General features: G+C 43.4%; 1 protein-coding gene across 1 annotated transcript in view; it reads right to left on the reverse strand.

The window, feature by feature from the left end:
- LOC146019547 (motor neuron and pancreas homeobox protein 1-like) overlaps positions 1-18,104 on the reverse strand; it is a 39,070-nt gene extending 20,966 nt beyond the window's left edge. The window contains exon 1 of the mRNA XM_083152054.1: positions 17,847-18,104. Coding sequence (XP_083008180.1) covers positions 17,847-18,036 — 190 coding nt within the window. The 5' untranslated portion in view covers positions 18,037-18,104. The remainder of the gene's footprint in view (positions 1-17,846) is intronic.
- Positions 18,105-27,885: the final 9,781 nt, after the last annotated feature.

Raw genomic sequence — 27,885 nt, forward strand, 5'->3', positions numbered from 1 at the left:
TAAAGACAATGGGCCTAACACAGAGATGGATGCAAATAGTTACCACTCTATGGGGATACTCAATCTCCCGCAGCCATCTCCCGATGGCTGCGGGGCCGTATTCAATGCTGTCTTCCCCGACAGCATTGAACAGGGGATCTCGGCAGAACGAACCCAACTTCACAATCAGTCTGATTCATTCTGCCGAGAACGGCCGGGAATTGAGGAGCTCCCGGCTGCAGCTCGCCAATTCCCGGCCGCACCCCATGGCCACGCCCCCTTCTCGTTCCGCTGCAGGCGACATTGAATCCCACCTAGAAATTCTCGGTTGAGCAAACCGAGAACGGGACAGGGTCGCGGCTGTCAGGCCAGCTCGACAGCCATGACCCAAGATTGAATACCCCCCTTAAACGGCAGCTCAAGATTATAATGGTGGGCATGTCTGTGTATAAAGATGCAGTTTCACTGACATCTGTGACCATGTCCATACAGACATTGTGTGACTCTACAGGGCTGGTGTATTATCCGAAGGTTAGATTGATGATGCGTCTTTGTTTGCATAACTGTGGTCTAGTATCACAGCCTCAGTAGGAACAAAGCCCACTAGCTGCAGCATTAGCATAAAGATGCAGTTCTGTTGGGGAAAAACATGCACTCTGTGCTGCAAGTGCACCCACCTCTGAATCAGACCCAATATAAGGTTGGACCCTACAGTAGCAGCTACCATGCAGATGTTAAAATATATAAGTTAACGAGTACAGGGATGGCACTAGGGAAAGAATAAGCCTGGAATCTGGTCTGAGAATTGATACCAGTTTCAGATTCCATTCTTTCCGCTGAGCGCTGACACTTTACTCTTAAATCTATCTAAATGTACATAGACTGTTTAAATTATTTTAGTTGAATTGTGAAACCGTTGCTTGTAATTAGGGCCTCATTCAGGCCAGTTAACAAGGCTGCAATTTTTGCAGATGGACAAAACCATGTGCACTGCAGGTGGTTTAGATGTAATATGTGCAGAGAGAGTTAGATTTGGGTGAGTTATTTTGTTTCTGTGCATGGTAAATACTGGTTGCTTTATTCTTATGGGCACACACACACAGGGTGATTGAAGCCCCATTATTGCTTAGAAATTAAGCACAAATCGCTGTGTGTGTGTATGCCCCATAGCGATAGCGATGCGTGGCCCCACGCGTCCCTATCCCTGGGCTAGATATTTAAATGTTGCGTAATATATCTAGTAATCGCCTGTGTTCATTCTATTGAGAACACGGACAGTGACAGATCGCTCAGCACACAGAGCTGGTGCAGTGCTGTGTGCTGCGTGATCTGCGCTGAACGTTCTGAGCAATGCTAGATTGCTCAGCACAAAGCCCCCGTCACCCTGTGTGTACAGGGCTTTACACTGCAATTTTAGATTTCAGTTTGAACACGCCTCACCCAAATCTAATTCTATCTGCACATGTTACATTTGCCCCACCTGCAGTGCAGCCCACAAAATTTGCAGCCTTGCCAACAGGTCTGAATTAGGCCCAAAGACATTTTGGATGCCATCACCATACACATGGTGTAATGGTTAGCATTACTGTGTCACATCGCTGAGGTCAGGGTTTCGATTCCCACCATGGTCCTAACTATGTGGAGTTTGTATATTCTCCATGTACTTGTGTGGCTTTCCTCCGGGTACTCCGGTTTCCTCCCAAATATACTAATTGACTACTGACAAAAACGATCCCTAGTGTGTACGTGTGGGCAGCCTAGATGGGCAAAGTAGTTTGTATCTGTCATCAAGTTCTATCAACTTCATTTTCATAAGGAAACCATACTTCTTATTAGAAGGGATATTTTTAACTATGACCTCGTGCCTTGATATGGTCTCAGATCTCCTTGGTGATTTCTAATATCTATATAATTACTGATTTGTATAAGATAACAGTGATAATAAACCGTATGTGTCTGTGAACGAAGTGACAGTAATTGCCTCACCACTTAATTATCTGGTTACAAAGTTCTGATTTGCAGTTCCTGTTCTTGCATCTGTCATTTCAATAGGTGACAAATTAACTTCTATAATCCTAACCAAACAGCTCTGCTCATTGCTGGGAGAAGATTTAAAATGTACTTGCATGGCACACTGAAATGATGCCGGCTTCCACCAATTGTTCTGTGCAAATATATCTCTGTCTCATTATGTGTGGATGTATACACAGTCTGCACACAAGAGATGTTAATATAACAGCACAAAGATCACTAACAATAATTTCACAGAGCAATTAAAGAGCAATCTATCAAATGCACCTGTCGCTGGGTCACAATGGAGGCCACCATTTTTTTTAATATTCATGAACACATAGCCTCCAAATGTATAAGGGTTCAGTGGAGCAGTCCAAGCGGTATGGCGATGTGATTTGTATCATCAGTCCCCTATCACAGGGGTGGGGAACCTTTTTTGTGCCAAGGGCCATTTGTATGGGGAAAAAATCCTTTGGGGGCCATATGTAAAAATGTCTTGTACAATTTGTCCTGCTGCAGCCGTCCCACGCTCCGGCGGCTGCTGCTGAATAGGACTGACAGTCTCTGGCTGCTGCTGATTAAGAGGAATCTTGCAAGAACTACCGACCTCTCACGAGAATTCCCCTGTTCTTGACTCCTGGCAAAGCCACCAGGCGGATGGGTGGGCCACTCAGACCAGCTATGGGGGCAGCATACGGCCCCTGGGCCTGAGGTTCCCCATCCCTGCCCTATCTCAGCAGGAAGGTTGGTGTTATGATGAAATGATTTGTAGGTGCCCTGTTCTCCCAGGAGTCAGATAATTACCAATAATTCTGAGAGAGCAGACATGTAACCTTTCAATAAGAGATTCTTATTTATAAAATAATATTTTGCAGGATTCTCTACTACAGTAGGAATTATGGGATTGACATATTTTAGTGTTCCCCACTACTGACATTACTACGAACAAAATTTCTTAGACAATACACAAATTAAATTCTGGATATCTATAGCTAACTGTTCTGATTCCTGAGTGTTATGGCTTTGTACCACACTGGGAATGTTGAAAGGTTTCTCCTGTTCCCATGTGCCACTGTTTCAATGATGTACAGGAGAATGGAGCAACCTCTAATGCACAGGTTCTCAAAGTCGGTTCTCAGGACACCTCACAGAATCAAGTGAAATAATTGGCTCCACCTGTGAATCTTTTAAAATGTGTCAGTCAGTAATAAGTGCACCTGTTGAGTGACCTAGAAAACATGAACTGTGTGGGGTCCTGCGGACCGAGTTTGAGAACCACTGCTCTAATGTGATACAGAAAATGCTGCCTTAGATCAAAAAGTTGGAAAGTATCGCTAATATGTATTAAAAAAAAAAGGTAACTAATGCGTATTCCCTTACAGGAGCTTCATCAGAATTCTGGATGACTGCACAGCACCTACTGTATCTATCTGATTATACAACAGTAAATATCCTGGAGCACCTGTATTACACATGTCCATGAGGACGCAGCTGTAGCAGTGCATGAACCTGGTTAGAGAAGCTTAAAGAACCCATACACAAATGTATATAACATTGGTGATACAAATGTTTCAGGAACATAGAAGAGATCAGTGTATTTGTGACAGGTGTATTGTGTGAGAAAAGGTTTGCCTTGGGCCAGGGATGGGGAACCTTTGGCCCTCCAGCTGTTGTTGCACTACACATCCCAGCATGCCCTGCAACAGTTTTAACATGGTCACATAGCAAGCTAGGATGTGTAGTTCAACAACATCTGGAGGGCCGGAGGTTCCCCATCCCTGCCTTAGGCACTTTTGAATTCTCTCTGTAAGCGTTCTGATTCCTGAAACCTAACATTTCAGGCCAGCAGAAAATTACTGAATCCACGCAACTGCAGCACATGTAGACAAGATCTGATTTAGAGTTGCACGCAATTTCGTCTCAGTAGGGACTGTGACATTTTGAACAAACACCCATCTTTCAGAACCTAGATACGCAACTTAATTATGGCTGCAGCAGTTTTTGCTGATCTCTTCCTATGGGGTAACTCATGGCAACTGGGCATTTTCGCATCGGTTAAGTGCCTATAGACATGTCATGGTAATGTAGATGGATTTGCGGGCTATTCAGATGTGAGGGTATGCAGATGAATGCTGAAAGTAATGGCTACTTTTACCAGTCAATGGATTGTGTAAAGTGGACACAAAAAAGAAGGAATTCCCGCACCAGTACCTTTCATTAGGATTCTCCTCCCCCAGTTATTTTCAAAGTTAGGGGAGATCAAGTCTTCCCCTAAATTAGTCTGGGGGGTGCTACTCACTACTTAAAGTTATACCTACACACCCACAAAGAAAAAGAAGTATCTTACAGGGCGCACTGAGATTTTTATAACACTGTGCTCGGAATAGGAATCTGGTAGTACACCAGTTTTAGTTTTGAGGACACAAAAAAGAAGGAATTCCCGCACCAGTACCTTTCATTAGGATTCTCCTCCCCCAGTTATTTTCAAAGTTAGGGGAGATCAAGTCTTCCCCTAAATTAGTCTGGGGGGTGCTACCCACTACTTAAAGTTCAGTGCACCCTGTACTTCTTTTTCTTTGTGGGTGTGTGGATTGTGTAAAGTGTTCACATCGATTTAGCTGAATACAGGAGGAGATCTGCGTAATTTTCAAGTGCAGAACACATGGGCACAGTTGCTGCTGGAGTACATGCAACTCTGATCAGGCCACAATGCATAACCGTTTCACATTCTGTTAATGTATGGAATTTTTTACTACTATAATTTGGGGACTAAGTAAAAACCCTACCCGGGTAGGACTCGGAACGCCGGACCAGACATCAAACTCTGAGATTACAGCCTCCCCGAGTGGTCCGGACCGTTAAGGTTTTTGCTACATGCCCAGGCCATACAGGAAGGCTTCTCCTCCTCCTCTCCCTGGTGACGGCTGTCACAGGCAGCCCCCCGGACTGGGTCCAGTTTTTACCCTATAATTTGTGAATGTATCCTCTTGCACCTATCTGGTGATTGACACCCCAGTGCACTCCTCTGGCTCTAGTCATCTGATCGTCGGCTTCCAGTACTGTGATGTCATCATCTGATGTCTGCTGTAAACCGAGATGACATCAGACAACTGGGGTCACATTGCAGGAATCTGTAGATCAGATGTTTGGAGGCATGGTGGAGTGCATGGGGACACTGTATGTAGATAAATGTAAAATAAAAGACTTTTTTTTTTAATGGTCATCAGCCTGTAGACAGATTAGGTATACATGACTGATCACAGGCACTGGCTCCCAATTCTGCTCCGCATGTCATAATGCTGAGTCTAAAAATAGCATTAATATCACAGGGTTGTCGCCAGTATTTATTTTGCCCATTAAATTCATCCAGAACGCTTTTCCCATTACACGTATGTGAAATTTGATCTGATAAAATACATTTTTGGACTAGTTTTTTATGAAAACTTCTCCAAAAGCCCTTTAACATTTCAGTAAAACTAACAATGTGAAAAAGGAGGGGAAAACACACCTTTTTCACATTATTTTAGTAAAAATAATATGGATACATATGAACATTAAGCCTTGTACACATGGGCTGATTCTTCTAAGCGATTTTGACTACATCGTAAAAATCCCTTAGAACAGGGGTGTCCAAACTTTTTGCGACGAGGGCCAGTTTTGGTGAGGTGAAAATGTGGGGGGCCGACCATTCAGCCTGAAATTCTTTGAATCATTAATCACATCAGAATGGTCCCCCACTCACTTTATGTCCCCCAGCCTGCCCCTTTGCTGTATATTCCCTACACTGCCCCCCTTCTCTGTATTTCCTACAGCCTGCCCTCATTCACTGTATGTCCCCCACTCTGCCCCCTTTACTGTATGTCCCCAACTCTGCCCCCTTCACTGTATATTCCCCTGCCTGACCATATTTCTCTGTATGTCCCCCAGCCTGCTCCTCCTTCACTGTATGTCCACCATTCATTGGCAGGTATTCAATGCTGTTTGCGAGTGGTGACAGCGAGCAGGGCTTCCTGCTCGCTGTCACCACTCACCCTGACAGCATTCAACACAGCCTCCACATCCGCCAATTCCCCCTCGCTCCGTTTTTTGAGCGAGGAGGAATTGGCTTATGCGGCTCCAGAATCAGCGAGACCCGCGGGTAAAAACAGCGAGTTTTCTGCAGTAGCCGCGGGTCTCGCTGTTTTGGGGAATTCTCCTGTGACGGCGAGGATTTCCCCAGTACGTTGAATAGAGCGAGCGGCCGGCGCGGGGGTTAAACAGGGAGGATCGCTGGTTTTCAGCAATCCTCGCTGTTTAACCCCCTCGCCGGCCGCTCGCTGTGGCATTGAATACCCCACATTGTATGTTCCCCACTCTGCACCTATTCACTGTATGTCACCCTGCCTGCCCCCTCCCTTCTCTGTTTGTTTCCCAGCCCCTTGTGTGAGCCAGAGGATGAAGAGGCAAAGCAGGAACTGCAAGGACAGGAGATGCTTGGGCTCCCGCTGCCGCCCTCCTCCACTCTGCATGTGACGGGAGCAAGCTTCCCCCTTGCTGCACCCCCTCCCCACACATTGCTGTCACTGTGATTGCGGAGGAGGGTGATTTACAATTGCAGCTGCAGGGGTTGGATGCATACTCACCTGAAAGACGACAAACAAGCAAGGTAAAGGCATGCTCGCTGGGGCCCCACCTTTAGTGCTGTGTGTCCCGCATCTGATGCTCCACCAGCTTCTGGCTGGAGGCTGTGGGCCACTTAAAATGACAGCATGGGCCGCAATTGACCCCCGGGACGGACTTTGGACATGCCTGCCTTAGAAGGTTTCCCAGAATCGCTCCATGTGTACACAGTGGGTGATAGTAATGCGCAGCCTCACAGCATCGCTAAAATCTCCCTGCCTCCAGCCCGTGTGTACACCCCTTTAGACAAGTAGAGGGACTGGACATGTTTTAAACTATGTTTATTAAAAATAATAAGCATTTCGAGTGGTAAGGTGGTGAGTCAACACCACATCCAGTGCTCTGACCTCTGATGAAGGTTTTCCATTATCTTATCAGGTGAGTAAATCGTTTGTGGAGCATGATGTGGGCGATGTTACTGTTTACTAATGTTACTCTTATCACAATTGATAAATGTTAAAGGCTCTTGCCCCTAGATAACATAGTGTTAGGGTTCATCCAAAGATGTTTTCTCATGTTTTTATATGTGAGAATATGGCTCACAAAAACAAACTGCCAGAGAAATACTGAATTGGAAATACATTACACTTTTATGCAATGCCACTTTTTCTGACTGCCAGGCTAAAACCTGAAACACAAACACACATATATATTTTCTGTCTCCTGCAAAATGTAAATGGATAAGCAAAGTCACATAGATCAATGAATTGCTACAGTGCAGACTTAACTGTTGTTTATGCTAGTCATGAACTTGATGTAGTGTGGCTGGTGAAACCACTCAAGCCATGACCATGGAACCTATTTATTAGCGAACAGTGGAAAGGCTAATTTTCAATCACCTTGATAAGGCAAAAATACCTAATGCTTTTATAATTATAGCCAGGACATTTCTCATTCAATAAATGTCTCGATAGTTTGTATCCAATCTGTGTCCCACTATTTGTAATCCTTTGTAGAAATTTCAATTGTCTATTAATTGCTATTCAGGTACCTCTTAGAAAGCATCGGCGGTCAGTGGGGTTATTCAGTGCGCAGGGAAACCCAAATCTCACATCTTAGTAAATTTACCCCTTAGGGCCCCATCCATTAGTGCGAGGTATCGCATGTGGTAACTCGCATGCAAAACAAGCGGTCCTTTTGCATACAATGTATCATATGCAATACCACAAATATATAGCATCCCTCAAATTTCTGACTGAGGGACCACAGCAGATATCCCCAATAGCTCCATCCCACCTGCAGCTGGAACCCATAGGTTTCTATGAGAGATGCAATGCTGTCAGATTTACCAAGCTTTGCAATCAAGAGACTGGCCTTCACAGCTACCACCATCTTTGGCCTATGGGCTACAGATTGCATAATTAGCGAGAGGGTTTACCCAGAACCCTTCTCGGCAACGGTCGCCATGTACTCGTGGTTAGCTGAACGCAGCACACTAAGCAGATCTCAGTTATACATCTGACTGCAAGAATCACACCCAGATTGGTAAATAGGCCCTGTGCCACCTGTGACTGTCTGTCCCTATAGATTGTAAACTCTCACAAGCAGGTCCCTCCTTACTTTACTGATGACATTATCTTCACCCCATAGCTTAAATAGACTCTGATCCTGTTACGAGCCGCGCTGGCGGCTTCTGCCCGACGGGCTCCCGGCAGCGTGTCCCGGCTGTTGCCCGGCAACCGGGACGCCGCAGCGTGACCACGACGGCGGGCGGGGACAGTATTGCTAGCCGCACTAGCAGCTTCCGCCGCCGCCCGATGGTCTCCCAGCAGCGCGTCCCGGCCGTTGCCCGGCAACCAGGACGCCGCTGTAGGACCACACTGACAGGCAGGGCTAGGGAGGCGGGGAGCAGCGCATCGCCACTTCCTCCCCAGCAGCAGCGGTTGCCTAGGCGACGGGGGACGCCAGGCAGCCGCAGGGAGGAAGGGGTTTAGCTCTCAGCTGTCTCCACTCGCAGCTGCAGGGCAGGCATTGGCTGGTCAATGTATTTAAACCCCTCAAGCCTCTGGTCAGACGCCGGATATAGTTCTGACGTCCTGTCCAGAGTGTTCCCGGTTCCAGAGGCCAGTCCTGTCTGTCAGCTGTTGGTTACCTGTCCTGTGGGATTTTCCTCTAGCCTTCCAGCTTTCCAGCCCAGACCCTGCCTTGTCCTTGCGCTCAGCAGCATTCCTGTGCACCTACCAGATAAGTGGGAACGTTTCCCATATCTTCCTCTCTTACTACGTTAAGCTGTTTGCCATCTCAGCCGTGTGTATTTGAAGGTTGCAGGAATTGCCATTGATTGTTATATACCACCTCAGAGCATTGTTGCCATTGATTGTATATACCACCTCAGAGCATTGTTGCCATTGATTGTTATATATACCACCTCAGAGCATTGTTGCCATTGATTGTTATATACCACCTCAGAGCATTGTTGCCATTGACTGTATACATCCTTATTGCCATCTCGGAAGAGTCACCCCTCCTTAGGAGGTTCAGGGCTCCTCGCTTAGCTCCGCACTAGTTAGAGGTTCCCCTTGTTGTCGGCTAGCCTTAGCAGACACGTTGTCACACACAAGACCTGGTGGCATCGGGGTTAGAGCCGGCCTAACTGGCTCTTTCGGACGCGGCTATTATAGGCGAAGCCTAGCACCGCACGTGTCCGTCAACTGCTAGTCCGAGACAACGGAGTTAGGGTCAGCGTGGACGCCCCGAAACCTTAACATTATATCCGGCCGACAAATATTTAATATTTGACTCATTTCATTTAGTAGATGGATCCCACGCAACAGTCCGCGGCTCAGATCCTGGCCGGTCAGGTACATAGCTTGACTCAGAGACTCCAGGACCTTACCCTCCGGATGTTGGTTCTTAAAGAATTCCACTCCACTAAAGTTTCTGGCCATCCCGGAGTAAAGAAGACAGTGGAGTCACTGTCCCGAGCGGTGTGGTGGCCCACTATTCGGTCGGACACTTATCAGTTTGTCATGTCTTGCGAGGTCTGTGCCCGAAATAAATCCTCCAGAAGATCACCTATTGGCCATTTATATCCACTGTCCATCCCTCACAAACCATGGTCTCACATCTGCATGGATTTCATTGTGGAGCTGCCCTTATCCGGTTCCTACAACACCATCTGGGTAACCGTAGACCGCTTCAGCAAGATGGCCCACTTTGTTCCTTTACGGAAAATTCCCAGCGCCCAAGACTTGGCTCGTCTGTTCATTCAACATATTTTTAAATTACACGGACTTCCTGTGGATATCGTGTCTGATAGGGGATCTCAGTTTGTGGCCAGATTCTGGAGATCCTTCTGTAAAAGTCTGGACATCCATGTGAGTCTCTCTTCGGGGTATCATCCTCAATCTAATGGACAGACCGAAAGAACCAATCAAAGTCTGGAACAGTACTTAAGGTGCTTTGTCTCTAAATGCCAAAATGACTGGGCTGAGTTACTTCCAGTAGCGGAGTTCTCTTACAATAATTCGTGTCACACGGCCTCTGGGAGATCTCCTTTTTATTGTAATACTGGCATACATCCTAAAGCCAATGCTTTTGATATTCAGTCACAAGACACTTCCTCCTCGTCTCTGGTAGCTCATTTAAGGAAGTCTTGGAAGAAGATTCATGAAGCCCTTGAACGGGCATCCCTTGCTTCTAAACGTTCTGTCGACAGACATAGAAGACCTTGCCGGTTCAGGGTAGGACAAAGGGTGTGGGTATCCACTCGCAATATTAAACTCCACCAGGCCACAGCGAAGTTGGGTCCAAAGTTTATTGGGCCGTTTCTAATTCTCAAGAAAGTCAATCCTGTAGCCTTCCAATTGTTGTTACCCAGGTCCTTAAAGATTAACAACGTGTTTCACTGTTCTCTCCTTAAGCCGGTGGTTTCCTCTACCCGTTTTGGAACCTCTCAGATCCGTAAAACCAGACCCGTTCTGGTCCAAGGAAATGAAGAGTTTGTGGTGGAAAAGATTTTAGATTCCAAGAGGGTTCGGGGACACCTTAAATTCCTTGTACATTGGAAAAATTTCGGGATAGAAGAAAGGTCATGGGTATCGGAGAAATTCCTGCATGCTCCTAAATTAAAGGCCCTGTTTTTCAAGCAGTTCCCTGAGAAGCCTGGGGCCAAGGGTTCGGTGACCCCTCCTCAAGGGGGGGGTACTGTTACGAGCCGCGCTGGCGGCTTCTGCCCGACGGGCTCCCGGCAGCGTGTCCCGGCTGTTGCCCGGCAACCGGGACGCCGCTGCGTGACCACGACGGCGGGCGGGGACAGTATTGCTAGCCGCACTAGCAGCTTCCGCCGCCGCCCGATGGTCTCCCAGCAGCGCGTCCCGGCCGTTGCCCGGCAACCAGGACGCCGCTGTAGGACCACTCTGACAGGCAGGGCTAGGGAGGCGGGGAGCAGCGCATCGCCACTTCCTCCCCAGCAGCAGCGGTTGCCTAGGCGACGGGGGACGCCAGGCAGCCGCAGGGAGGAAGGGGTTTAGCTCTCAGCTGTCTCCACTCGCAGCTGCAGGGCAGGCATTGGCTGGTCAATGTATTTAAACCCCTCAAGCCTCTGGTCAGACGCCGGATATAGTTCTGACGTCCTGTCCAGAGTGTTCCCGGTTCCGGAGGCCAGTCCTGTCTGTCAGCTGTTGGTTACCTGTCCTGTGGGATTTTCCTCTAGCCTTCCAGCTTTCCAGCCCAGACCCTGCCTTGTCCTTGCGCTCAGCAGCATTCCTGTGCACCTACCAGATAAGTGGGAACGTTTCCCATATCTTCCTCTCTTACTACGTTAAGCTGTTTGCCATCTCAGCCGTGTGTATTTGAAGGTTGCAGGAATTGCCATTGATTGTTATATACCACCTCAGAGCATTGTTGCCATTGATTGTATATACCACCTCAGAGCATTGTTGCCATTGATTGTTATATATACCACCTCAGAGCATTGTTGCCATTGATTGTTATATACCACCTCAGAGCATTGTTGCCATTGACTGTATACATCCTTTTTGCCATCTCGGAAGAGTCACCCCTCCTTAGGAGGTTCAGGGCTCCTCGCTTAGCTCCGCACTAGTTAGAGGTTCCCCTTGTTGTCGGCTAGCCTTAGCAGACACGTTGTCACACACAAGACCTGGTGGCATCGGGGTTAGAGCCGGCCTAACTGGCTCTTTCGGACGCGGCTATTATAGGCGAAGCCTAGCACCACAGGTGTCCGTCAACTGCTAGTCCGAGACAACGGAGTTAGGGTCAGCGTGGACGCCCCGAAACCTTAACAGATCCTGCCTGCTGAGCCCATAATTAAGGGTATAGATTCAGGCAGAGGTAATTTGTGGTTATGGTGGCTGTATATTCATAAATGTATATTCATTGTGGAACATATTTAGTTTGTTTCCTGCTATATTCTGTTTTGTTTGGATTGCAAAGGTTAGATGTTTATTCTCTTTATATTCTTTTGTATTTGCACTTTTTTTGTGTAAGTACACTAATACCCCATTCACACCAGCATAATTTCCCAGGCCAAAATCCCCGGGCCTAGTGCAAGTGTGAAAGGTTCCTGGGCCAAAATCCTGGCAAAAAATGCCGGGATTTCAACCCTGCTATGGGGCAGGGTTGTTCCTGGGTTTGTGAATGGGGTAGGGGATACTTACCCGGGTTGCCGGTCCTCAGTGTGCTGTCCGGCCGGGGATACACACAGGCGGTGGGTGCAAATGACGGTACAGGCGGCGGATGAAGATGACGCAGCTCTCCGGCGGCAGTGAGGGCATCGGAGAGCTGCGTCATCTTCATCCGCCGGCTGTCCCGTCATTTGCGCCCGCCGCCCGTGTGGATCCCTGGCCTGCATGGAGGACCAGCAACCGGGGTGAATATTCTCACCACCTCCTGCCCACCTCTGCCGCCATCCCGCCAACTGCCCGCCTCCTCCCCACCTCCTGCCAGCCTCCTTCCCGCCCCCTTCACACACCAGAAATTGCAGGGACTTTTCTGGTGTGAAAGGGGCCAACCCGGGAATATCTCGGCAGGATTCCTGGGCCATATTCCCGGGTGGGTCCCTGCATTTTCTGGTGTGAAAGGGGTATAAAGAAAAATAATCATAATAATGTAATCCCTTAATAGGTTTACATCTACTAATAATAATAATAATGCTTTAGAGGGGGTATCCTATTAGCCATGATCATTTTACTTGTAACTTGTGGTCATTATTGGACTATTTATTTATTTACAGTTTCTTATATAGCGCAGCAGATTCCGTTGCGCTTTACAATAGTAGACAGTGATAAGACAAACTGGGTAACAACAGACAGACTTGGAGGTAGGAGGGCCCTGCTGCAAGCTTACAATGAAAGCCCTTTTTTCACAATAAGAATGTTCTGTGTTCGGCTAATAACAGATGGGTTCAAAATAAGTTACCAAACCCATGTGTTATCATGGCTGTAAGTGCTGGCTATCAGGGCTAACTGGGTAGCCATGCAAATCCATTAGCCACAGTAACTACTGTTCCTATTTGCATACTTCCATTTATCAAAATAAAGCATAAATATGCCGCGACAGAAGTTATTTTTCATGCCAATTGTATTCCTTCAAATCACAGCGGAATTGCTATCATTAATATTATCATTCCCTCTATGCAGGATGGACATTCCTCTATATCTACATGCTCAACACAGTTCTTTTTACAACTTTTTACCCCTAATCCCAAGAGTTAATTTCAACACAGTGTCTATGGGGGTATTCAATGTTGGTCGATTATTTGCGACAGGCAGAAATATTGTTAGTTTTCAACATTAGTAGGACGAATTTGCATTCGCCATTTCAATGTCAGTTATCAGTCACCCAGAGAGAGGCGGTCCTGCAGGCAGTGTGTGTGGCCGCTGCTGCAGTCAGTCAGCAAAGGGAGCCCTGCAGTGGCTGACAGATCTCCCCCGGGACTATGTAAAAACCGGACTAGACTCCGGACCGCCGGACAGGACATCAAAATCTGCAGTCAGGAGCTTGTAGGGTCCGGTCCGGGGGGGTTTCCTGTCCAGTGGGGGCCCTGTGATAGCTATCACCAGGGACATGGGGGAGGGGAGATTACAGCCTCCCTGTGTGGTCTGGACCGTCCGGTTTTTGCTACATGCCCGGACCATACAGGAAGACATTATTGTACCCCTCCTCCTCACCTGGTTACAGGTGTCACAGTCAGCCCCCCGGACAGGTCACCCCCGGACAGGACACCCCCCAGAGTTTGATGTCCGGTCCGGTGGTTTAGTCCTGGTCCGGTTTTTACCCATACCCATCTCCCCTGGCTCCGTGCAGAGCTGTCAGCTCTCTCCCCTGGCTCCCTTCAGTGGCTGTCAGCACTCTGCAGCAGCGGCCACGGCCACAGTATCAGCGCTGATACAGAGGCCGCTGTTGATAGGCTCCCTGTCGAGATGCCCACGACCCCCTCCCCCCCCCCCCTGAAATCTAAAAATTATTAATGTTGTCGTATCTGAAAGGCTTCAATGTTGTCGGAAACATGGAGAACACGCTGCCCTATCTGTCTGTAGATATATCTGCTAGTGTGTACCCAGCTTTAGATAGAGATTCTGTTTTCTAGACAATTGTCTGAGTGTCTATGTACTGGAGTGGAGTACTTGGTGTTATTAAAGCTTGAGAACCCCAGTTGTACAATATCATTGCCATGTTCAAGGGATAAAAGTTCACAGCGAGTGATGAACTGAAAATACTTGGACAAATGTGTAACGTCACATGCATAGTTAGCTATAATGTAAATGTGATTTAAAGGTCATTTAAAAACTTATATGATAAGGAGTAGTGGATGTCAATCAATTATTAGAAGGTTAGAGTGCCTGCTGAGTATAAGGAAATGAAACAACTATTACCCTAGAACTAGTGACTGCTCTGGCTACAGGCCTAGGACTATATACAATGCCTTGTAACCTTCCCTGCCCTGCCTGACCTCATCAGGGACACAAATTGAACTGTTGACATTTATTGAAATTGATTATCCCTGAGAAAAAAGGACTGCTCATTGTCTAATCCCCGAGGAGCTATTAACACTGTGTACTCACAGAAGTAAAGATAAATGATCAGGACAAAATATCACAGTATCCTCATAAGACATCAGACCACCTACTTGTTACACACTGATCAGGTGGACACAAACACCTACCTTTTATATAGTGGTTAAGGGTAGACAATGATACTTATTAGACACTGATCAAGTGCACACAAACACCTACCTTTTATATAGTGGTTAAGGGTAGACAATGCTACTTATTAGACACTGGTCAAGTGCACACAAACACCTACCTTTTATATAGTGGTTAAGGGTACAGACAGTGCTACCTACCTGTTACACACTGATCAGGTGCACAGAAACACCCACCTTTTATATAGTGGTATGGTGTACATACAGTGTTACCTGTTACACACTGAACAGGTGCATAGAAGCACCTACCTTTTATATAGTGGTTAGGTGCATAGACAGTGCTACCTGTTACTGATCAGGTGCACAGAAACACCCACATTTTATATAGTGGTAAGGTGTACAGACAGAGGAGTAGATGTATTAAGCTCGGTGAAGTGATAAACTGTCTGGTTTTCATCACCGGCCAATCAGCTCCTACCTGTGAAGTTACAGGCTTGGTTTGAAACATGACAGGTAGGAGCTGATTGGATGGTGATAAAAACCAGACACTTTATCACTTCACCAAGCTTAATAAATCTACCCCAGTGTTACCTGTTACACACTGAACAGGTGCACAGAAGCAACTTCCTTTTATATAGTGGTGTGGTGTACAGACAGTGCTACCTGTTACACACTGATCAGGTGCACAGAAGCACCTACCTTTCATAAAGTGGTTAGGTGTACAGACAGTGCTACCTGTTACACACTGAACAGGTGCACAGAAGCACCTACCTTTTATATAGTGGTTAGGTGTACATACAGTGCTACCTGTTACACACTGATCAGGTGCACAGAAGCACCTTCCTTTTATATAGTGGTTAGGTGTACAGATAGTGCTACCTGTTACATACTGATCAGGTGCACAGAAACACCCACATTTTATATATAGTGGTAAGGTGTACAGACAGTGCTACCTGTTACACACTGAACAAGTGCACAGAAACACCCACCTTTTATATAGTGGTAAGGTGTACAGACAGTGTTACCTTAGGCTGTTACACACTGAACAGGTGCACAGAAACACCCACCTTTTATATAGTGGTAAGGTGTACAGACAGTGCTACCTGTTACCACACTGATCAGCTGCACAGAAACACCCACTTTTTATATAGTGGTTAGGTGTACAGACAGTATTACCTGTTACACACTGAACAGTGTTACCTGTTACACACTGAACAGGTGCACAGAAACACCTACCTTTTATACAGTGGTTAGGTGTACAGACAGTGTTACCTGTTACACACTGATCAGGTGCACAGAAACACCTACCTATTATATAGTGGTTAGGTGTACAGACAGTGCTACCTGTTACACACTGAACAGGTGCACAGAAGCACCTACCTTTTATACAGTGGTTAGGTGTACAGACAGTGCTACCTGTTACACACTGATCAGGTGCACAGAAGCACCTACCTATTATATAGTGGTTAGGTGTACAGACAGTATTACCTGTTACACATTGTCACACAATTATAAAACTGTCTGGCTGTTCTTTCTATTCTTGATCAGTTTATGAGTTATCTTAAAAATGTGTACGCACCTTTGACCATGTTTTAAACAAAGAAAACCGGTTACATCTGAAGATCAGGTAAATTGTGTCGTTTAATTTTAATCAGATTGCATGGTACAATATTGGACAAAAAGTGTAGTGTGTACGCACTTTCGGATGTTCTATCCAATAGTCCTCCAGACAGATGAGTTTTATGGATCGAAAGTAGATTTTAAAGGTGTGTACGTGGGAATCTGAACTTTCATCTGGTATTCTGGTGGTAAGTGTAATTGTACAATCACATTGAAAGTATAATTGTACAAGCTTTACACATTCATCTGCTGCACAGAAACACCAAGCTTTGACATGCTAGTAAGGTATATAGTGACACCTACTATTTCCGAAGGATATAGTTACGTTATCAACAGTCATAATGCTGAAAGTCAACATGGCTAAAATGTAGACGCCTGTAAAATGTCAACACAGATAAAATGTAGCCAATGGAAATGTTAGAGGTGTGGGTTAGGATTAATGTTAATGTAATGTAACGGTCGACATTTTTACTGTCCACATTTTGAACTGGTGACATTTTATCTGTCGACATGGTGAATGTGCCTACATAATGGTGCCTATATAATGACTGTCGACATTGCGAATGCAGTGAAAACATACCGGAGCCTTTTTACACAATAATCAGGTGTAAAAAAGAGATAACTACACGATACACATGTATCAAGTGCAGAGAGTTCTACTTGTCACAAATTGATAAGGCGCTCAGCGACACTGTATCTACCTGTTACACAGTGACCAGCTGCACAGGAACGCCTACCTTCTAAACAGTGAATAAATTCTCAGAGACACCTACCCTTGCCTTCATACAGTGCTAAAGGACAGAGGGTGCTAAATGTTACACAGAGATACCTCCCTGTTACACAGGTGCAGAGACTAGGGATTTATTGGGAATACCTGTTATATATTAAAGACCAGATTATATATAACTATATACATAGTGATTACTAGAATGGATTGGATAGCTACATATTACACAGTGATCAATCACATGGACAGGTACAGTATACCAACCTGCCACACAGTGGAAAGCAGCACAAACTAAAAACACCTACCTGTTACACAATAGCTAGACTATGGGAACCTACCTGTTTGTACTGTGTTTATGGAGCATATTGTATAGTAATTTCCACAACAGATGTCAAGTCACAGAAGAGGACTACTGATCTGCTACATATATAAATGGTACCAGTAGCCAGCCATCAATTTATGTGCAAGGCTTGATCAGTCATATTGGGGAGGAGGGGACGGCAATGAGAGCACCTGGACAATGCTTAGAAGTTGGGTCCTGTTTTAGCAACTTCACTGCCAGCACCACACCCATGGGGCAACCTAGAGACACCTGTTTAATGGCAGAGAATAAATGGAAATAGGACACCTACCTGCAACATGTATTAGTCACTAGAGCTGTACAGTAATATGACATATTAATATGATTACATGCACAGCAGCACAGATACCCCCCATGCCCGTGTGCCACCCCATGGTACTTACGGTGCATGTCTGCCCCCCGGTGCAGGAGCATCCCCGCCCTCAGCCAGTGTTCCAGGGGCAATGATGCTGCCTTAATGTGCTCCGGTCCTGGGACAGGGAGCCCCGAGAAGCCGCTGTACGGGAAGTGATTGGGGTGCGCAGTGCCCAGGGCGGGCAGGTGGTAGAAAGGCGCCGGGTACAGGCCATGCATGGGCAGGAAGCTCGCCTTGGCGTACAGCTGTGACACTGCTGCGGATTGCGGGGGTAAGTGATGGAACAGGCGGGGGCGCTCTTCCGCCAGGAGGGCATCTATTCGGAACTTCTGCGAGTTCTCCATCGCTTTCTGCATCGCTGCTGAGACGCTTCCAGCCGCACGACTGGCCCGGGATGGAAGGAGGTGAGTAGCCCCGGTAGTAGGGGGTGAGCTCCGGGGTTCCTTGCTGAGCTGTAGTAATTAGCTGCCCGTGGGCTGTGGGTGAGGGTGCCTGCTGCGTGCAGTTCCTACAAGTTCCAGAGTGCTGAAAGTTTCTCCAGAGCCTGTTCCTGGCACCCTCTGCCCTATCAGCCTGCTGCTCTTTCCCAGCCTCCTCTGTCCCACAGTCCTGGATATTAGTCCCAGCGCCTGATTGGTCCTCAAACCATTACCTCATCACCCCTCTACTAAATGGCAACCTGACAGTTCTCTAATGAGCTAATTAGCCTCTCATCATAAGCCACGCCCACTGGGTCACCCTACCAGGTCATTTACCAATATCCTTTTTGTCCCTCTCCCTGGGGGGTGGTGTCGCAGCAACAGGGACACAACCCTTTTTATTGAACTCGAATTGACCTTGTTACCCCCACCCTCCCCCTGTCCATGAGTGCCACTGGTTATGCAACTGTCACCCCAGATGTTGTGGAACTACAAGTCCCAGCATGATACAACATTGCATGACTGTATATTAAACACCTGCCGATAGGACATAGTAATAGTGTATTAGGCTGCAGACACAGGGACAATCGCAGGGGTGAAGCGTGGACTCTGTTCTCGGGGTGTTATCTTGTTTAATACACCAAATTCTTGCTTGTGTGATCAGGGTTACAGATGGAAATAAATATCTCGTTATGTCGGATTGTTTTTTATTCATTTTACTAGTTGGGCTGTTTTGTATTAGTTATTTATGATCTTTTATTTTCTTATTTGACGTAGCTCAAAGGCTGGGATACAGTAGTATCATTTTATACAGTATCAAAGGAACGGTAACACACCGCTGTAATTACTAACCGAAATATGAAATGACCGAATTTTATTGCATCAATATACAGTATGTAGTACTGACACACACACACACACACACACACACACACACACACACACACACACACACACACACACACACACACACACATAAATATATATATACATACACTCATACACATTATATATATATATATATATATATATATATATATATATACACACATATTTATACATATATATATATATATATATATATATATATGTATACATTTTTATCGAATGCTCTATCAAAGTTGTACTTATTTTGTGCCAGTTCCCATTGTACCGAATGTCCCCAGTGATCGCTGCCCTCGCCCCTCATGTCAGGTACCAGTCAGTCTTCAAGGCTGTGTTGTTATAAACAGGAATTGATCGTTTAATCAGCGGTAAAGTGTAATGGCAGCTAATTAGTTTGGAGAGGTGTCTAATCTCCCTGGATGAGCAGGATTTTTTTTAAAGAGTTATAAAGAAACCGTTTAATGACAGCAACTAGATAAGAGAAAGCTGATTCTAGAAGGCCGGCTCCATAAAGCGGTTATCAGTTTATTACCTGTTCCCTGGGCAGATAGTTACAATGTCTCCATTGTAGTAATGCACTTCATACCATAAATCAGCCAGCCCACAGCTTCATATCCACTTCTCTCATCAGGGACAACATTTCCTTGTACCCGACAGCTGGAGCTTTATCCAGAAAACCATAAAACAATTAAAAGATAATTTGCTAAAGGTTACAATTTCCCAATCGCCAATATCAGAGGAGACGCATCATAAATAGGGAGAAACGAAGTATAACTTTATTAAAGACGGATCAATACGTTCGTTCTGTGGTCACAATGGAACTTTCGGAGATACACAATGGAATATTCATTATTAAGGGAGGCCAAAATGATATTTCCTTCCAAATAATATAGCGTAATTATGCTGCTGATATTAGATATTAAAAATAATATAATGATTTGCTATCTATTGTAAAAAGAAAATACACACTATAAAATGATACATTATAGTCCTTCATCGCTATTTGGACAGTATATTCCTCCCTAAATATAGTACATAGGTTTTATTGTATGAGCATTTAAGGTGCATACACACTGAAAGATATTTTGACCAATATCGCTCAGAAGGGCCAAAATGAACGAAATTGGTCAAAAAATTGGTAAACAAATTGTACAGAGTGTATGCACCTTTATATACTGTACCGCTGTGTATATATATATATATATATATATATATATATATATATATATATATATATATATATATATATATATATATATACATGCGTTTAATAATACATAGAAAATATTATATAGAGAAGATACAAACGATGACAATGACATCATTGTGGCAGATCTGTAAAATGCCAGTCAGGTGTTGTGAGTTCTGCCATATTACATAAAATCAGTCTGTTCTTATAAGACATTTACCGTTAGTAAACCATTAAATGGAATTACACATATAACAGTTTATGTAATGTACTGTAATATCTGTCAACACTGAAATGGGATAACATTAAACGGTTAATCTCTACAAAGACAACAGGTGGTTTGGGCCATAAGTATTTGTGCTACATGATACCACTTGGAAATATCAGAAAAGAGCTTTTGGGTAAAATGTAAAAATATCATATAAGGGTCCAGCTGCCAGAACACACTGCAGTTCTGTAAGGTTCCCTGACTGATCATTATTCCATGTGCCTGCATATATTCCATATATCCTGATACTATCTTGGAGTAACCTAAAGGCTACAGCTAGGTACTCACCTGACAGATTTGCCAAATGACAATATTTGGAACTAAAAGTGATCCAGAGATCATTATGTTTCACTGCACAATGATGAAGCATAGAGAAGGCACATTATTACTGATTTAAATGCTGATGTACGCAAACATGACATTATAATGTGAGGTTTCTGCAGGAATTGGAGGCCGACGGTCAAAAATCCATACACGCTACATTTCCATCCAGATCATTTTGTGTCTGTTTCTGATAAAGATGTTCCTGATATCAGGACCAGATTCTGACCAATCATCGGCCATGGGTGCAGTGGTTAATAAAAATGGAAATAGTGTTTTCAGCACAAATATTATATAGTGTGTGCCCAGCTTATAGGTGGTTTTATATAAGCTGACCATGACTCAAGAAATCAGTGACAGGATTAGTGCCACACTAATACAGCAGTGCATATAGTATAATTAGCCATTATGCAAGCTAGGCTCCTTTTAGGGCCAAGAGGGCACTAAGGGCAACACAATCTGATTTTAGGTTGCTCCTCTCCCCTCCCCCCTTTCCCCCCTTTTTGTCTGATGAACAGAGGTGGGAAGGGGGCTCGAATCAGGCTAATAACTGATAGGCCATACAACAGTCAACAACTGTAAATTCTAACGAATCAGATTAATGTAATAATGTTACATCTATTCTTTCAAAATAGTCCAATGCTGCTTTGATTCTTGTGTAGCAATAAGGAAATGACAGTGGTAAATGCAGCCTCATAATAAAATGTATCTATTTCTCATAACATAATTGCTTTTGTTTGGCCTCTTTCACTGTCCAGACAACATTTGATAATTGGTTTGCTATTCTAATTAAATCTGCAGTCAACACTGATAGCTGCACTGTAAATCTAAACACGTGAACGTAATTTCCACAGAAAGTTGGTTTATTATCCTTTACAAAGAGCCTGGTGTTATTGCTGCCATGTGTTCTACAATGTACTGTACTTATTGATTTGACTGTGACATCACTGCAACCAGGACTCAATAGACATACACAAATAAGTTTTATTTTGTGGTAAAATGTGACAGCTCATCAGTGTTGGGTTAAAACAGATTTCTTTCTGTTTTTTTTTTTTTTTTTTAATGAAGATTCACAGTTTAATTCATTTTATTTATGTGCTTTGGTTTTGTTGGGCAACATTTTCTGATTTTCAGATGTTTAGAAGGAGCCTGGTGTTTCCTGCTTCACTCAGGGGTTGAGCTGTGGCAAGGCCATACCGTATCCATAGGTGTGCGCACATTGAGTGTTAAGGGTGCACAGGCACCCCCTAATGCTGTACCCCCCCCCCACACACTTATTGCTGCTAGTAATACCAGCAATACCTTTTACCAAAGACTTTAGCTTTTTAGACCTGTATTCCATTAAAATAAGCACCCATCAATCAATTATGTGTGTTTTGCATTATTAATTGTATTACACCATTGTCATATCACTACATATCTGTGTCATCCAGATATGATTTTGACTTTATTTGCACATACTGTTACACAGAGTAATTAGAAGATTAAAACTGAAATAGGCCAGATATAATGGTGGGCTGAGAGTCGTTTTATATTGTAGTGAGTGCATTGGCGGTGTTAGACATGCCCAATAGGTGGTGCTAGACACACCGCTTTGACAGTGCACCCCCTAATAAAATGTGCTGCGCACGCCTATGACCGTATCTCTATAGAAATGTGCGCTTTCATACTGCTAGTCCTTCAGAATATGTTCAGAGGTGTATATCTTGCACTTGATAAAGGACAAATACAAATACACATTGAGGATGTTGATCTGGTGTAAACCCAATTCAAGTACTCTGTGCTGCCCCTGTGGAGTATGTACAACAGAAATTTAGGGCTTATTTTTCAGGGCTCCAGACCTGAAAGGGACACCTCCATTGTCCCCCATTTCATCCATGCACATTCTGCAGCTGCTGTGTTATACCCTTTTCACATTGCAAAAACCTGCTTTCAACCCGTTTTTCTAAACGTGTCTTAAAACTGGTCAAAAGCCAGTTAAACCCCTTTCATATTGCATGATGTAAAGGTATATTGCAGTTTAAATACCGTTTTGTACCTTTCAGATTCAACCCGTTTCACCCATAGAAAGCCATACAATGTCATTTTAAATGTTTTTTTCCTGCTTGTGGGCGGGGATCAAGTGTGGTTATCATTTATAGCAAATACTGTTTCTGAGCTGTTCACACTGCAGGTGAAACGGCTCCGAACCATGTAGGATCCTCCTTTTAACACGTGTCAAAATGCCGGTTTTCTGTAACCGGTAAATTGACAATGTAGCTTTCACATTGCTGCTGGAAACGTTTTAAAGCACTAAAAAAACGGCAATATACCGTGTTACAGCTGCAATGTGAAAGGGGTATTAGAGGACCCAGCAAGTGCAGTGCCTATCAGCATATGCAGTGCTCACTCCTTCTCTGTGACCTGTCTGGGTGCTCAGTCTGCTTAGGGACTAAGTAAAAATGGGAACATATCCTGGACCACTGTACCAGCTTCTTTTATGAAAATGTTCCATTCCAGAGCTTTTAGGGTCCCATCTGGGGGTGCTTGACAGCTGTGAAGATGGGGAGAAAGAGATTACAGCTTCCCCATATGGTCCGGACCGTTTCGATTTTTGCTACATCCCAGGACCATACAGGGACGCTGTAATATCTTCCTCCCCTTATAAACAGATAATACAATGTTTCTAATAATATATATTGTTCAGGATTACTGGGGATCCTCCAATGTGAATTATATCTGTATTCGCATGGTAATTTAGTAAACAGAAAATAATGTTTTATTAACATATGTTGTTTGACTAGCAATAGGAATAAGAATAATTAATAAGATGGCCTTTTAATACAACTGTATGCAAAGAATAAGTATTACGATACATGTCTGTTTGTTTATACAATATGTATTTGCTTTATGTAGTATGATGCAGTATTTGGAAACCTGGTACAACCTATATTTAATCTGAAATTCTTATGTATTTTTATCTGAAATGTATTAACCCTTAAAGTGCCAAGTGAATTTGTCAAAATAGGTGTGAAAATTGCCAAATAAACATTATTATTAATCATAATGATTTGTAATGTTTACCTTATATAGGAAATATAATCTTTTTTACACAACATTATTTATTTGAATTTATATAACAAATGTGAGCGCCGCTGGCATTTTAGTAGATATTTCACACATCTCTCACAGAAATGTGGAACACAAAGGTTAAAGCACTTTTAAGTTGACTTTGGTAAGTGTCCAGCTCCATAAATGCTGGATCACAGTTCTCCTCTGAGATTCCAGAATGCTCACTGTGCTGAGATTCCGGACTGATCACTGCTGCCGTGAATATAGTAGGAACCTGCTCTTGATCTCCATAATAATGCTGCTTTCACACCGCAAAAACGGCATTGACCCGGTAATTTAAAGCATTTTTAAAAATGGGTCAGACAGCCTTAACCCCTTTCACACCGTATATGTTAAACGGTATATTACCCATTTAACTGCAGTCTGAAAGGGGTATTACCGTTTCAATGCCGTTTTGTCCCATCACATTACACAGGGACACTGAAATGGGTAGGACCCTGCTTTTTAACAGTTTTGAATTACCGGTTTTCTTGAACCGGTAAATTCAAAACGGACCTTTCACACTGTACATATTACCGTTTTGAAATGGTAAAAAAAATGCATTTTACCTGGTAATAAGTGCGGTCTGAAACGGGTATTAGTGGCTCATATTACCAGCTAAGATTGTTTTATTTGCTAATTGTGAGCATTTCTAAACTCTTTAGGATAATACATTTGTGTACACATTGAAGCTTCTTTTGATTTTTTTTTTTTTTTGATTTTTTTTTTACATTAAATGTTTATTGACTATATGCAAAAACATTATTATTGGGATACAGAAAAAAATAAATGGACAACAAAGGAAATAAAATGTATGGTAGGGAAGACGGGACATCAACAGGCATCAGATAAACAAAACAGAGAAGTTACAGCGTAATTTATTCAAACATCAGGATCCAAAGTTTGGGGTTCATTCAGGTAAAAAAGGGAAAGAAGGACTCAGCACATTAGAATTAGCAGGGGGGCACCCTTACCCTCTGTGACATACAAGTCCCATGGGAACCATTTCATCACAGGAGAAGACGGGGCTGTGCAATGGGGACCTCTGTAGTCTCTATTTTAGAATGGAGCTGAGTTTTGGATGCAACTTTAGAAAATGAGAGAGAGTGGAAGGAGATTTCCAGTGCTGAGCTATAGTTACTCCAGAAGATATTAAGCTGTGCCTGAGAACATCTCGGGTGGATTTGGGAACCATAATGGGGTTGAATCTTTGAATCTTTTTGCAGGTCTCAAATTTAAATCTGATTGCTTCTGGAAAATCTGTATGTAGAGGCTTAGGAAAAGTGGTGACACAGCATAGGAGAAAACCGCTTGAAGTACTATTTTTATTTTTTTATTCACTGAAGCAGAAGCATTAAAAAGGGATACAGAGTACACATATGAATTGAGCATATCACATGTTACTTGAAGTACAATTTTAAAGCATGCAGTGTATTCACCTGGTTTGTTATGGAATACACTGTTCTATAAATACACTTATTGTCTACAATGGTGATGGTTAAATTACCAGAAGTTACAGCACTTGTACATTTACATGGACACACTAGGAGAAGCATGGTAACTGAAATGGATTCAACAAAACTGTGTTATCAACAAAAATCAGTAGTGATAAAAAAACACTAATATTTTGCATCATTTTGTTAAATTTAGTAGAGAAGCAATGCGACAAAAGAACTTTGCTAAACTGCCATTTCTGTGATCATCATCACTTGCTGGTGTCATATGTGTGTAACTAAGAAAGGAAAAGGAAACATTTCATTTGTCAAGAACTAGATCTCCTGGACTTTTTTTGTGTGTGTGTGTGTGTGTGTGTGTGTGTGTAATATATATATATATGTGTGTGTGTGTGTGTGTGTGTGTCTAATAATGAACATAAAAATGTTATAGAAATGTGACATTTTAGCTAAATCAAATACCGAATTTCAATTTTAGTGCTGATTGGTAAGATATTATTGTATTGTTATCATAACCTTTTACTCTACAATGATGAGAAAGCTGCCCCCTCCCCAAATAAAATTGTGAGAACTAGGTAAAGCTGACATCTATGCTATAGGCTAAAATGATTTCTAAAGTAAAATGTATAATAATAACAACAATAATAATAATAATAATTTTAAAGATCAGTTCTATAAATGTTCCGAATTGAAGAGATTGTACACCATGACAATGAGGTGCAGCAGTGACAGACTCTCTACAGACATTTATGACATGAAATATGCTGGTATTATAGACAAAGAGGTTCTCATTTGGCAGAATGAATGGTGATAGAATGCGCGGGCCTCCTGAAGACCCAGCTATTGCTGAGACTGCACACATGTACATATAGCCCTGTCTTGTTGAAATTACATTGTCTATTCATCCCACACCCAACTCCTCCCATTCATTTAATAAAGCATATTGTTGCCTGACCGCTGCCTGATATACAGCAAATTTACTCAGGGGAAATCAGAGGTAGCTGCAAAGCCTACTCCCCCAGCAATAGGACTGTGTATGATTTAAACCCCCTATAAAAGGCATAAAGACTTAAATCACTAAGACTTCAAAATGTAACTCTGTTCTGCAACGGAAGACATGTCAAGGTGGTATAAATATAATCACTTATCCCACTAGGAAGAAATAGAGGCTTATAGAATCCTTCTCATTATTAGTCAGTAACATTATTAGATTTGTAACTTTCTTTTCCCAGGGACCTAACATTAAAACTGTTACATACTGTATTTGAATCCTTAGCCAGTTCCAACTTTATGTAGGCACGAATGTTCACCAAGCAATTGCATTGATATTTTTCTAATATTATAACATACCTCTGAGAAGCTGATATCTTCCAATAATGGGCTGGTAAATATGAGATCTATGGGTATATGGTTGTTATGGTGACACATTTTAGGTTGACATGGATGGCTCAACCACCGAAGATCCAATGGCTTAGGTCAACAAATGAAATAGGTTGACATGGCTAAGTTCGACATGGTTGGTAGGTCGACAAAAGCATTGGTTCAACAATGGCTAGGTCGACATAAGTTTTTCACAGTTTTTTTTAGCTGAAATGTGCTGACAGGTGGTTTTTCATGCCCTACCATCCACTAGGGCATGGAGGGATAATAGTGTACTGAGCTCAGCAATGAGCCCGAAGTATGCTGAGTGCTGCAACCCATGCAATAGGGCGCGGTACACTTTAACGGTGTCCATGTCGTCCATGTCGACCATGTCTATATTTGGGCCAAAAAAAAATTCATGAAACATTTCTGTCAACCTAGCCATTGTCGACCTAATGCTTGTGTCAACCTTCCACCTCTGTCGCCCTAAGCCATGTCAACCTTTTGTGGTCAACCCAATATGTGTCTATCCAATGACCCATAATCTATACTTGTAATATGACACAAATATATTTAAAACCATTAATTCCTTACCAATGATGTTCCACCTTCTTCAGATAGAATCCCTCATTCATTTTTTTTTATCCCCTGTGCCAGGTGGACAGGTGCGGGTGTACTATGAAACTAAAGAAGCTTAAGCTTCAAGGCCTCTAATCCCAGAGGGGTCCTGAAGCAACTTTTTAAAATAAATACTTCAATGAAATCATTTGAGTTTTTTAAATGTGTATTATTAAAATAAAATAATTTAGTTATTTTGTTATCAATTTATTTTATGGAAGCTTCAGCAAGTGATGCATGAACAATCACAATATAAGTAATCTTGAAGCATGAAGAACTGCAATGGAACCAAGACATTCACAAAGTTCCATACCACCCCTTTTTTTTAACGTTGAGGATCGCAATAAAGTTCACAAAGTTCCATACAATCAATTTTGTGCATTTTAACACCAACATTTTTTTACCTCTTGTTTTTATGTACTGTATGGTTATAGTTCATCACCAATAACACCATGACAACC

The sequence above is a fragment of the Crinia signifera genome, chromosome 7 (assembly GCF_055691185.1).
Source record: "Crinia signifera chromosome 7, ASM5569118v1, whole genome shotgun sequence".
Taxonomy (NCBI): Eukaryota; Metazoa; Chordata; class Amphibia; order Anura; family Myobatrachidae; genus Crinia; species Crinia signifera.